The following is a 13,547-nucleotide window of genomic DNA, read 5'->3' on the forward strand; positions in this document are numbered from 1 at the left end:
AAAGAAGACATCTATGCAGCCAACAGACACATGAAAAAATGCTCATCATCACTGGTCATCAGAGAAATGCAAATCAAAACCACAGTGAGATACAATCTCATGCCAGTTAGAATGGCAGTCATTAAAAATTCAGGAAACAACAGATGCTGGAGAGGATGTGGAGAAATTGGAACACTTTTACACTGTTGGTGGGAGTGTAAATTAGTTCAACCATTGTGGAAGGTAGTGTGGCAATCCCTCAAGGATCTAGAACTAGAAATACCATTTGACCCAGCCATACCAGTACTGGGTATATACCCAAAGGATTATAAATCATGCTACTATAAAGACACATGCACACATATGTTTACTGCTGCACTATTCACAATAGCAAAGCCTTGGAACTAACCCAAATGTCCATCAAGGATAGACTGGATTAAGAAAATGTGTCACATATACATTGTGGAATACTATGCAGCCATAAAAAAGGATGTGTTCATGTCCTTAGCAGGGACATGGATGAAACTGGAAACCATCATTCTCAGCAAACTATCACAAGGACAGAAAACCAAACACCACATGTTCTCACTCATAGGTGGGAACTGAACAATGAGAACACTTGGACACAGGGTGGGCAACATCACACCCCAGGGCCTGTCAGGGGGTGGGGGGCTAGGGGATGGAGAGCGTTAGGAGAAATACCTAATGTAAATGACGAGTTGATGGGTGCAGTAAACCAACATGGCACATGTATACCTATGTATCAAACTGCACGTTGTGCACATGTACCCTCGAACTTAAAGTATAATAGTAATAAAAAGAAAATAATCCTATTCATGATAGCCACCAAAAAATAAAATGCCTAAGAATACAGCTAACCAGGGAGGTGAAAGGTCTCTACACTGAGAATTACAAAACATTGATAAGAGGTATCAGAGATGACACAACCAAATGGGAAAACATTCCATGATCATGGATAGGAAAAATCAATATTATTAAAATAGCCATACTGCCTGAAGCAATTTACAGATTCAAGGCTATTCCTATCAAAGTACCAATGACATTCTTCACAGAATTGGAAAAAGCTATTCTAAAATTCACATGGAACCAATAAAGGAGCCCAAATAGCCAAAGCAATCCTAAGCAAAAGGAACAAAGGTTGAGGCATCACATTATCCAACTTCAGCTATACTACAGGGCTACAATAACCAAAATAGCATGATGCCAGTACTAAAACAGACACATAGACCAATGGAACCGAATAGAGAGCCCAAAAATAAAGTTGCATACCTACAATCATCTTCAACAAAACCAACAAAAGCAAGCAATGAGGAAAGGACTCCCTAGTCAATAAATGGTACTGGGATAAATGGCTAGCTATATGCAGAAGGTTGAAACTAGACCCCTTCCATATACAGTAATTGTCTCAAGACTTACATGTAAAACCTAAACTACAAAAACCCTTGAAGAAAACCCAGAAAATACCCTTCTGATCACAGACCCTGGCAAAGATTTCATGGCAAAGACACCAAAAGCAATTGCAACAAAAGCAAAAATTGACAAATGGGACCTAATTAAACTAAAAAGCTTCTGTACAGTAAAAGAAATTATCAACAGACTAAACAGACAACTTACAGAATGTGAGAAAATGTTTGCTTCTTTGTCTTTCAACACCACGACTATCCCCTCACCTCTAGGTCAGGAACTGGCAGACAATGGCCACTTGTTTATCTATAGCCCATGAACTAAAAATGGTTTCATATATACTTAAATGGTTTTTGAAAAAACAAAAGAAGACACAACAAAATTATAGGAAATACAAATTTCAATGTCGTTTTATAAAGTTTTATTGGAACACAGTCATGCTCATTTGTTTACATAGTGTCTATGGCTGCTTTGCATAATGGCAGAGTTGAGTAGTTGCAACAGAGAATGTATGGCCTGCAAACTCAAACTCTAAAATATTTACTGTCGTGCCTGTGACAAAAAAGATTTGCCAACCATTGCTCTTAGGCATTTATCTTTTTTTTTTAACTTCTAATTCAACAGTGAAATTTTGTCTATCAGCTAGTAGGTATGAAGTTATTTTTTAGATTTGGAGTTATACAACAGAATTCCTAACTTTGTTTTGATATGTAGATAAGCCCTGATCCAGCTTATTTTTTCTTTGCTAAGTAACTGAAACTCTTCACAGCATGAGTTCAAAGTGACAAATTTCAATTTATGACAAATTGAAGTAGAAACTTAAAGCTCAAAACCCTCTCGGCCAAGCATTTTTCTGGGCATTGATACTCCTCTTGGGCATCCCCTTCAGTGGTCTTGCAGCATGAATCACACCCCTTTCTGGAGAGACTCATGGCATATTTAGACAGTAATAAAGGACTGGAACATTTTTTCTCATTTTCATACTAAATCTGTTCCCCTAAGTTTTCTACCCATGAGCCGCAATTCTGTGTTTGAAATCCCAGAGTATAAGCCCCTTCCATGCAAAGGTCCTTCCAAATAATTCAAGACAGCTATTGTCTGAGTACCCATTCCTCCATGTTTAAATTCCCAATTCTTTGAACCTATCTTCATAGTATGAGGTTTTGAGTATCCTCCCCATCCTATTCACTTCATTCTGAATATGTTTCAGTCTGTGTTCCTGTTTTAGGTGTCGTTTATAAGTAATTTTTTTTTTACTAGGTTTTTACTTTTATTAATGCAGTCTCTACTTAGTAAGCAATACCTTGCAAATAAACATCTCCAATTTTCTGAATAAACCCACCAAATCATCTGTTTTCTCAAATTGGATCAGCGGAAATATAAGCATTATAACTTTCTTTTCTTTTAGTTGCTTACATACTTTATGCCTTAGGTCATGGCTGATGGTAGCATATCAACTATATTACCTGAAAAGAAATTGGAAGATGATTTGAATGAAAAACCTGAGGGCTATGATAGTCTATCCTCTATGCACCTTGAAAAGAATCATCAGCAAATCTATGGTGAACATGTCCCCAGGTAACATAATAATACTATAATTTTACTTTTAATTCTAAGCTCAAGGAGCATTTTAACTGAATACTTAAAGTGATTATATTTTTATTTCTTCAAATAGGTTTTTTGTTATGTATGCTGATGGATCAGGAATGGAACTTCTTCGAGACAGTGACATAGAAGAATATCTATCTTTGGCATATAAAGAATCAAATACTGTTGTTCTCCAAGAGCCAGTGCAGGAACAGCCAGGTAGAGGACCCATACTGTGTGGAATGCACTGTGTCTCTTCGCCAATTCTCATTCTCCTTACTATCCAGTATGTCTTCATGTCGTCTTACTTTTTCCACTTTGCTCACTTTACTGCTCTGCTTTGGAAAGTAGAGCAGAAATAAGTTGATATGAATAAGTCATATCAACTTATTGATATAGCTACTTGAATTTAGGTGTATATCAAGGTGTATCTGAGCACCAATCTGCGTAAGCTGAGTATGTATCCCTCTTCTCCTATCAGCAGATTTCTATCTGTGTTCAGGTATGTACCAAAGTTCTGATTTATGAGTTCATTTCATCTTGGTAAGAAAAAACAAAGAACAGTGAGATATCTCTTGTAAATTCATTTTTTGTCATTTTGAAGATGTTGCTTTGTTGAAATTGATATATGAGTTATTATGCCAACTTGAAATACCTGTTAAGTTATATAAGCTATATTCATTGGGTACTTATGTTGTTTTCCTCAACTTCAGAGAAATTGGTGTGTTGCCAGAGGTTAGAGATACATATCGCATTAAGTAAGAACCATCCAATATATGTAATATGTGTATCTAAATATAGATATAAGCCTATATATTATCTGCATAGAAAACCTATGTGCTGTGCCTAGGTTTATGTGTGTGTGTGTGTATGTTTTCATCTTTGTGTTTTGGGATACATTTTGTGCACGTTTATAAATATACCTGCATTTCTGTGCCCTTATAACTTTTAGTGTATCAATGCACATGTGCATGACATTAATACACCTTGCTCTTTGTGAATATGGAACATGGGGGACTCTGACTAACCCCCAGTCAGTGTGGTGCACGTATGGAACTGTGGGAGAATAAGAATTCATCTCACATTGGTTTGTTAGTCATTTAATTAGCCTCTACTTGGCAAACCACCATGTACTAAACACTGCCTGGGTGTTAGGAATACAATGGTGAACTAAAACAGGCATGGACCCTGTTTCAATGGAGCTTATAGGTTACTGGGAGAGATAGCTGTTAATTATAAAGTCACACAACTGTATGATTATAAGTTGGGATAAGGCCTATGAAGGAAAAGAACATAGGTGTGAGAGAATCTAACAGAAGAAACTGACATAGTCCAGAAAGCTTCCCTGAAGACACCTGAGCCAAAAGCTAGTGGGTAGGTAGTGGTTAATTAAAGTAAGAGAGAGAGCTTTCTTGGAAAAGAAAACATAAAGGAGAAAGCATAAAGCATTGGAAAACATGGGTTGGGGAAAAGGCCAAAGTAGCTGAAGCACAGAGGGGAAGAACAGTACAAGTTGAGGTAGGGGCAAAAGAATGTTAAGGACCATCTTTTATCTCACAAGCAATGTGAAGGCAAAAAGGGATTTTCCTCATGGACTAACATAATCAGTCACCCTGACTGCAAGGGAAGGTTCACTCAGAGTATATATAGGTGGCAAAGTCAGTTGTTGCTGTAGTCTAGAGCAGGATCTTTTTAAGGCACATCAAGCAGGGTTCAGAGAGAGAGAAAAAGATGGACTCAACTTGATTGGGAGAACTGACAGAACTTGTATGTGGTTGGTGAGGAACAGTGAGGTGTCAATGAATACTTCCAGGTGATCTAAATCCAGTCTGTAGGTGTCACAGTGACTGAAAGCTTCATCCTTCTTATTTGATTGTAAGGTTTCTAAGTATAGTCATTGTGTCTCATTAATCTTTCGTGTCTAAGGCTATTCAAAAAGAACTTGTTGAATTTAGTGAATGCATTTTCATTTTCTCTGAGCACTTTCAATGGGTAATGGTCTTCTGACAACTTTCTTTGAACCAGGCACCCTGACCATCACAGTCCTTCGCCCTTTCCATGAAGCGTCACCATGGTTAATAAAAAAGGAAGATACAATTGTCCCTCCTAATCTCCGGTCAAGGTCATGGGAAACATTTCCCTCAGTTGAGGTATATAATTTCTTCTAAAAAGTCATTTTATTAGTGTATACATCCATCCAAGGGCAGTGGACTAGAGTCTTAGGTCTCCTCCCATATATTCATGTATTTTCGTTCTCATGTAAATTGTTAATGTGCTCAAGGAGTTTTATATTTGAAGATTCTAACATTTGTAGATGTTAGAGGAATACTCTGAGTATTCTAACATTTTAGAGGAATACTCCTGGCTAGCTAATTTCAGTTTTATTTCTTTTATCCTGTATTGTAGACTTGAACATCTTCCTATAATATGAAAACATTCTTTCTGAGTAAGCCAGGTTACACCTCTGTCATTGGAATTACTGATATTATATCATACAGAAATCTTTCCTTCTATAATTTCTTATTTGTTCATTTTAACACACAATTTTGGGTCTTTTACTCTCCCTCTTTTTCTTCATATATTAAAAATGCCCAAACTGACCATCTAAGAATAATATGAAGGATTATATGCGTATTTGCAATTGCAATGTTAGAAAGTAAACATTGTAATTATGTCAGTTAAGAGAAGCTCCACCTAAATTTTTTTAAGAATAAAATATCTTGGGTAAGAATCAATGAAGTTCTACATCTGGCATAATTTACCATTTCATTTTATAAGCAATTTATGTCACATGTCCAACATATGGTCAGGTGTTAAATAATTAAATCAGTGAAGCTATTGATAGTATGATCAGAGAGTGGTAATTGAGATAATGTTTTTGATGGTGATCATGTTTGCTGTCCTACACTAAATCTTGTAATAGCAAACACAGATGATGAACATTTAAGATTACAGTGACCTCCTAGCCCTGTGGTTAAATTTGGTGACTGTAGTCAACATGGTAAGATGAAGGTGACTTGAATTCTGATCCCAATTCTACCCCTTATTAATGTGGGATCTTGGACAAGTCACACTGGGTCTCCATTTCCTTCTCTGAAAATGAGGAGGTCACACCAAATGGCACACTAAGGCTATATCCTAATTGTAAGTACTACGTGATGACAAAGGGTATGCCACGTCTAAGATTATTGAAGGAAGTTTATTCTCATCCTCTGAAACTCTTATGCTCTGACCTTCTACATCTGGTAGGAGTAGCACAGGCCTGCAAAGCCCCTAAGTGGCTGTCACTGGCCAGGCCTTTTGAAATGAAGCACATCCAGCACACTTGAGGACATAGTAGGACAGCAAAGCACACCATTCCTGAAAATCAGTCACAAGTATAGCATATAGTGTGAGTTTACTCTCAGGTAGCTTTTTCTGCCCCAGAGATCCTCAGACTCTGGAGGCATGCTTAATCTAGAGTAAGCTCAAAGACGGCCCAGATCTATGGAATTACTTCTCTTGCAAAGAATCTTTCTAGGTCAAAATGAACACAGAACCTGAAAGTGAAAGACTGCTCAGTGCCAAATGTCTTCATCTACTTGTGGGTACTAAGAAATAGCCACATCCAGTTGTCATAAGCTAGGCTGCTATTACATTGCTTAGCATTCTTCTACATCCTACCCAGGATACTATGCAACAGGATTTTTAAATATCCAGTATCTTGGTAACATAAATAAAGAGGAAAGCATGCCCGGTTCTGTTATTGATTTTCCTTATATTTGCAGAACTTTTTGAGGTTAAGGATTTTTTTCACGACTGTGTCCCTAAAAAGTTATTATGATAACTGCATGAACAGTTAAAAAATCTGAATGTGAGAACATTCTGATTTCTTTGGTGGTTTTATTGCTTTGTTTTGTTAACAGAAAAAAACTCCAGGACCTCCATTTGGCACTCAGATTTGGAAAGGCCTTTGCATTGAGTCCAAACAGCTAGTGAGTGCCCCGGGTGCCATACTCAAGAGCCCCAGTGTGCTACAGATGCGCCAGTTCGTTCAGCATGAGGTCATAAAGAATGAGGTGAAACTGAGGCTGCAGGTTTCCCTTAAGGTAATGGAATCTAAGTAACCTGACCCAAAAGAATCAGAAACAGAGCAATCGTTGCTCTTGGTTTCCTAAGAAACCTGAAATTATGTAATTCTACCAATATTTATCTAGTGCAACACAAGGATGTCAGTCTTTCAGAGTAGAAGGTTGAGAAGTAGAAAATATTTAATGGTTCCCATAAAGTGTAGAAATTATTAAGAAGCCCAAAGACATTGAAAAAGTAAGATTTTTTTGTAAGTGATTACTACATAGAGCCCTCCATCTTTGTCACTATATAGAAAACTGATACAGTGACCACTGGATAGACAGAACCACATATTAATGTATTTGTCCATGGAGGAAAAGGCTTTGGAAGTGGTCTAAGAATTTGTAAATATATAGTTAATTGTATGATCATGTCTATAACATCTCAAGTTTGTTTACTCCCTTAGTACAGGGATTGTATGTGTTTTGTTTATGGTTATATGCCCAGCACCTGGCACAGAGCAGGGTATTATTAGTTATGGAAATGGATCAAATACTTATGAAAAAAATAAAGTACATTTCTCTTGGAAGCAAAAACATGAACTAGGCAAATTCCATTTACAGATAAAATAAAAAAACTATACCTGAAAGGATCCTAGACGTTATCTAACCCAACTCTGTCCATTTTATTGATGAGGATACTTAAGTGCAGAGTTACAAACAGGGCCTATCTGAGGCCCCCATGCAGTTCTATCCTGTGGCCCTTAAAGCTGTGCTTTTGCACTATTCAGGTTTTTCCTGTTAACATATTAAGAAAAAGTCTTTTCATATTGTTTGACTAGTAAACAGTTCTTGAGCATTGTCAACCTATATATTCTTCTTTTTTTGTAATATTTCAAGTTGATGACCATTTTTGTATCTCTCTCTACCTAATTCCAATTTTTTGTCTATTTATTTTAATCTGCTGATTTAGGATTACATAAACCATATTCTGAAGAAAGAAGATGAGCTGCAGGAAATGATGGTTAAAGATTCCAGAACTGAGGAGGAGAGAGGCAATGCTGCTGATCTCCTCAAGCTGGTTATGGTGAGAAAATGCCTTGTATACCCGTCTTCTTACTATTGTTTCAATATTAAATGTTTCAAGACAAAATATCGTAAGAAATAGCTGCTTCTGCCATTCCCATGAAGTATTTGCTCTCTCCTCATAATATTCAGTTTTTGTGGCAATCCATTTCTCTATATATTGCATTTTCCAAATACATCTTAGGCTCTTCCTTCATAAATAATTCTGAAAGCCCTTAAATAAAACTTTTTGTTGTCTTCAAAAGAAATTGATATTTATTGAAATACTGATTGATGAATGAAATAGAAAAGAAGAAGAAATAGGAATTTTTACAACTTAAAATCATTTCCATTTTTAGACATTAGTTAGTTGGAAGGAATGACCTACAAAAATTAATTTTATATCTGTATTTTTAAACTAATTCATGTTATAGTAATTTTTACAAAAGATCAACTTGAGAGAATGTTTCTAAACAAAGTAAGTCTTGTAAATAATATAATCATCACCATTAAGTAATTCTATCTTCATTTCAGTCTTTCCCTAAAATGGAGGAAACTACAAAAAGTCATGTTACTGAAGGTGAGTTGCATTTAATATTCTTCTGCAGTGTATTTACAAATTTCAAAGGAATCATCTTAAATACACTTATCATTCTTTTATCTGATAACAAGACACCATGTACATATCTCCATTCTTGTATTGGCCATGTTGTGTTGTGGTGGTTTATTTTTGTAAATCATTCTGCATGTATTGTTCTGCCTGAGCTTTCAGATCCTAGAAAACCATGATTTTCTCTCATTCATCTTTAACTTTCACCCATTAAGTGAAAAATGTTGACGTTTGACTTTTATGTTAGCCTCAGCCATAATGAAGATATAGGAAGGAAACAGTCAACCAACCAACAGCCCGCCCTCCCACACACAGAACTTTTGAGCAACTACACTGTTATCAGCAAAGCCTTGCACTGTTTTACACTGTATGTAGTGCAAGTAGTTTACTCTTAGATCTCATTCAAAGAGTATTCATTGGGGGGTATATGTACACAGCCCTAACAAATGTGGCTAGATGGTTTCATAGCTCACAGCAAACAAGCAGTAGAGAATTTGGTGGGGTTTTGTTTTGTTGGCCATATGGCAAAAATCATAAACTGGCAGCCATAGGCTTCATTCATCCCACAGATAGGTTCTGAGTATCCTCCACAACGTGGGCTTGTACAGTTGTTTTTGTTGTTGTTGTTGTTGTTTATCCAGACTTTTTCCTCTTGAAATATCACATTATCACATGGTAAATTTGGCTGAAGATAATTGTCAGCTGCTTCTTTAGAACGAGCATAACAGGAGTCCATCACAACCCCTTATGTCTCCCTGTCCCTATACTCTGTGGTCACTCTTTTACCCTGGACAACTCCTGTAGTTAGGTGGCCAAATTTAGTGAATAAAAATAGAGAAGGCCTAGTTAAATTTTAGATGAACGACAAATAATAATTTTTTTTAGTATAAGTATACCATAGTTTGGATGTTTGACCCCTTTAAATCGCATGCTGAAATTTGATCCCCAGGGCGGGACTGGTGGCTCTTGCCTGTAATCCTAGCACTTCGGGAGGCCAAAGTGGGTGGATCTCTTGAGACTAGGAGTTGGAGACCAGCCTGGACAACATGGTGAAACCCCATCTCTACAGAAAATACAAAAAAAAAATTAGTCAGGTGTGGTGGTGCATGCCTGCGGTCCCAACTACTCTGGAGGCTGAGGCGGGAGGATATCTTTCGCCTGGTATGTGGTGATTGCAATGAGCAGTGATCATGCCACTGCACTCCAGCCTGGGCAACAGCGCAAGACCCTGTCTCCAAAAAAAAGAAAAGAAAATAAATTTGATCCCAAATGTTAGAGGGAGGTAGGGCCTAATGGGAGGCATTTGGGTCGTTGGGGTGGATCCCTCATGAATGGCTTGGTACCTTCTGCCTCTTGGTGAGCTGAGTGAATTCCCACTCTATTAGTTGCCATGAGAACTGGTTGGTAAAATGAGTCTGGAATCTCACCTCTCTCTGTTGCTTCCTTTTTCATGATGTGATATCTATACATACCAGCTCCCCTTCCCCCACTGCCATGAGTGGAAGTAGCCTAACCCCCTCACCAGAAGCAGATGCCAGCACCATGCTTCTTGTACAGCCTGAAGAATTGTGAGCCAAAGAAATCTCTTTTCTTTATGAATTACACAGCCTCAGGTATTATTTTAGAGCAACACAAAGCAGGCTAAGACACAGTGTGTCCCCAGAAGCCTGGGATATACTTATACTAAAAAGTTATTTATTTGAAATTCAAATTTAACCAGGGTCCCTATACTTTATCTGGCAACGCTACCCTGTAGCTTTTGAATTTTTAACCTCTGGGACAAGTGAACAGGCACAACAAGGAAAACACATAGGTTTTCCAAAAGTGAAGTAAAAACTAACATTTTTTTTAAACAAACAGTTCCAGGAAATAAACAGTCGTTGCATACTTATAGCTGTCCCTGACATATTAATTTAAATGATCCTAAATCAACATTCCCCCATAGTATTTCCTAAAACACTCATTTATGAGAAGGCCCCACCAAAAATGAGTTTCATGTTAAAATAAGTTTGTATAATGCTTCATATTGTCTTATTTTCTTAGAGAGTCACATGTACATTAATTGATTAAAGATGCAGAAAAGTAGTGAAACCTATTTAACCTTGTATAAATCAGTGTTTCCCAAGCTCACATAACCATGAAACATGAAAATATTTTCCTTTTTTTAATCTCCCGTTGACATCCCACCGAGATCATGTTTTGTGAATAAACTGAGAATTGCTGTCTAAATTGTTGAATAACCATTGTCTTATATTCATGTTCTTAGATTCAGGAAGCAGGAAAATATTCAGAAAAACAATTTCAATATCATGGTTAATTTGTTTTAAGGTTTGCTGCCTCAGATATGAGGAAATTCAGTTAAGCAGAACACCACTTCCCCTGATAATATGGGATAAAGGAGATATCACTGCATTTTACATTTTGACTATAAGTTCCATGTTTTCTGGTAGGATATTTCATAAAAGTAGTCTAGTTTACTGTTGTATTACAACTTGGTCATGTAAATCCTAGTAAACTCTTGATAGATTAAATATAGTCTCTTAACAGGTATCTCAAATGAGTAATTGTGTACTGATTGTGTGTTGTCCTATAAAGAAGTGGGGATAAAAGTTAAATACGTCTGTTTTAAAGTTGCAGCTCACCTAACTGATTTATTCAAGCAATCTTTGGCTACGCCTCCAGAATGTCCACCAGACACATTTAAGAAAGATTTCTTTGAAAAGAAATGGAGGTAAGTTAATCAATAATGTGTTCTAATTAGTATCAGGCATGCAGTGATTAAGGAAATGGAATATGCAGGTGCTATAACTTTTGGTGACTACATCAATGAATTCACAGCCCTTCATCTCCCATACTATTAACAATTCATCATATAGTGGTGAGGGTTTTTGGTTTTGTTTTTAAGCTGAAATCATTGCCCCTTTTCACCATACTTTCCTTTCCTTTCACATAGGCACACAGCATCCTCAAAACGCTGGAAAGAAAAGATAGACAAAACGAGGTAATTCTACCCCAAAATGCACATAAACACCTGAAAGAGCCCAGAGTAATAGACTCTGAGAATGGGATAGGCCAAAATGTCCTACCAGGCACCCAGATGTTATTTGACTCTCTTCTGCAACATGTCTACCAAGTGGTCATTCAGGTTTATGTGACGACGCCACTGTCTCTTGAGGAAACCGATTTGACCATTAGATAGATCCTCTTCCTCTCCTAAGCAAGAAAGCTGTCCAGGCCTTCTCTGTGCTTTTGGTGATTCTAATATACCAATAAATATTCTGGAACTTAATGCAGAACACAATCATAAACTTTCAAGGTTCTTTTTTTTTTTTTTTGAGGCGGAGTCTCGCTCTGTCGCCCGGACTGGAGTGCAGTGGCCGGATCTCAGCTCACTGCAAGCTCCGCCTACCGGGTTTATGCCATTCTCCTGCCTCAGCCTCCGGAGTAGCTGGGACTACAGGCGCCCGCCACCTCGCCCGGCTAGTTTTTGTATTTTTAGTAGAGACGGGGTTTCACCGTGTTAGCCAGGATGGTCTCGATCTCCTGACTTTGTGATCCGCCCGTCTCGGCCTCCCAAGGTGCTGGGATTACAGGCTTGAGCCACCGCGCCCGGCCTTTCAAGGTTCTTATAATTCACAGGAGGAATGTCCTCTAAGCATTATATGGTTTGGTTTCCTTTCAGTCCTAGGTGGGGATCTCAACTCCAGCTCTTTTGTCATAGAGAAAAGAAGCCGGATATATTTGTTGAGTATGTAGCAGTACATATGATACTATCTATTGTACACATTTGCATGGCTCCTCTTCAGGATGACTTCAGGATTAATATGTTTCTTCATAAACATGTCAGGGTTGTCTTGTGAAATGTGTTAGGGGAGTGCTGAGATAAGACTTTAAGCCTCATGGGTCACCTCCCCTATTCAAGGTCAAACTAGAAGGGATATACTGTCTGCAGGGAGGATAGCTTAAGTTTTGCATGACATGACAGTCTTCATAAGGAAATGAAGACTCAAATAAATGGCTATACCTGAGTGTCTTTATGCTAGGTTTGATGAAGAATGGACACTCATGGAGAAATATGATAGGGCAAAAAAGCACAATCTAATGGTAATAAGCTGGGGGACTGAGGCAAGGTCTGTTGCTCATATTCCTCTCTGTGCATCTGTGTCTTCAGAGATAAGGATGCTCCTTTCCTGCAGGTATTGCAAGGGTATCTCTCATAAGAGGGTCTTATGAGCTGCTTCAGGGGAAGGTCAGAAAATCCTTTCTAGATTTTATGTCCTGCTTCAGGGAAGAAGGGCAGAGGTGAGAGTAACCTTCCTGCTTCTGCCATTTTCTCACATTCCTTCAGCTGAAAATATTCAGTGTGTCAAGCCGCCATATTTTAAGGTAGTGTGCCCTGAAGCCCATTATTATCAGAATATCCCTAAAAGCTTCTCCAAGAGACCATGATTGCCTGAGAGGAAGGAGATTAAGAGATGGGGGATAGGATGAGATAGAGACTTCATTATTATGTACTCTTGAGTGTTCATTAAACTGTGTACATATGCTTGTATTACCTATACAAATTTTTTAAATTTTGAAACATTAACAATTTCAGGTTTTAACTTATAGGTATATAATGGCAAGCCAGTGAAAGTTTTTTGAAGAAGAAGAGTAAAGCATATAATTAGATGAGTGTCACAGAAAGACAAGTGTTGGCAATGTGGAAAATGACCTGGGTCAAGGAAAGAGCAAGTTTCAAGGAAATAGAAGCTGGTCAGCAAACGTCAGATGATGTAGAAGAATCAGAAATGGGAATGAAAAAAGAAATTTGGGTTTATCAGTTACAAGGT

At 37.7% G+C, this 13,547-nt stretch overlaps 1 protein-coding gene across 1 annotated transcript in view; it reads left to right on the forward strand.

Moving 5' to 3' along the window:
• Positions 1-13,547, forward strand: part of SPAG17 (sperm associated antigen 17) — a 246,415-nt gene that overhangs the window by 198,417 nt on the left and 34,451 nt on the right. Inside the window, exons 33-40 of the mRNA XM_011933064.1 lie at positions 2,837-2,982; positions 3,080-3,210; positions 5,017-5,141; positions 6,897-7,079; positions 8,014-8,127; positions 8,640-8,685; positions 11,347-11,446; positions 11,669-11,716. Coding sequence (XP_011788454.1) covers positions 2,837-2,982; positions 3,080-3,210; positions 5,017-5,141; positions 6,897-7,079; positions 8,014-8,127; positions 8,640-8,685; positions 11,347-11,446; positions 11,669-11,716 — 893 coding nt within the window. The remainder of the gene's footprint in view (positions 1-2,836; positions 2,983-3,079; positions 3,211-5,016; positions 5,142-6,896; positions 7,080-8,013; positions 8,128-8,639; positions 8,686-11,346; positions 11,447-11,668; positions 11,717-13,547) is intronic.

Source organism: Colobus angolensis, unplaced genomic scaffold (assembly GCF_000951035.1).
Source record: "Colobus angolensis palliatus isolate OR3802 unplaced genomic scaffold, Cang.pa_1.0 Scaffold124, whole genome shotgun sequence".
Classification (NCBI taxonomy): Eukaryota; Metazoa; Chordata; class Mammalia; order Primates; family Cercopithecidae; genus Colobus; species Colobus angolensis.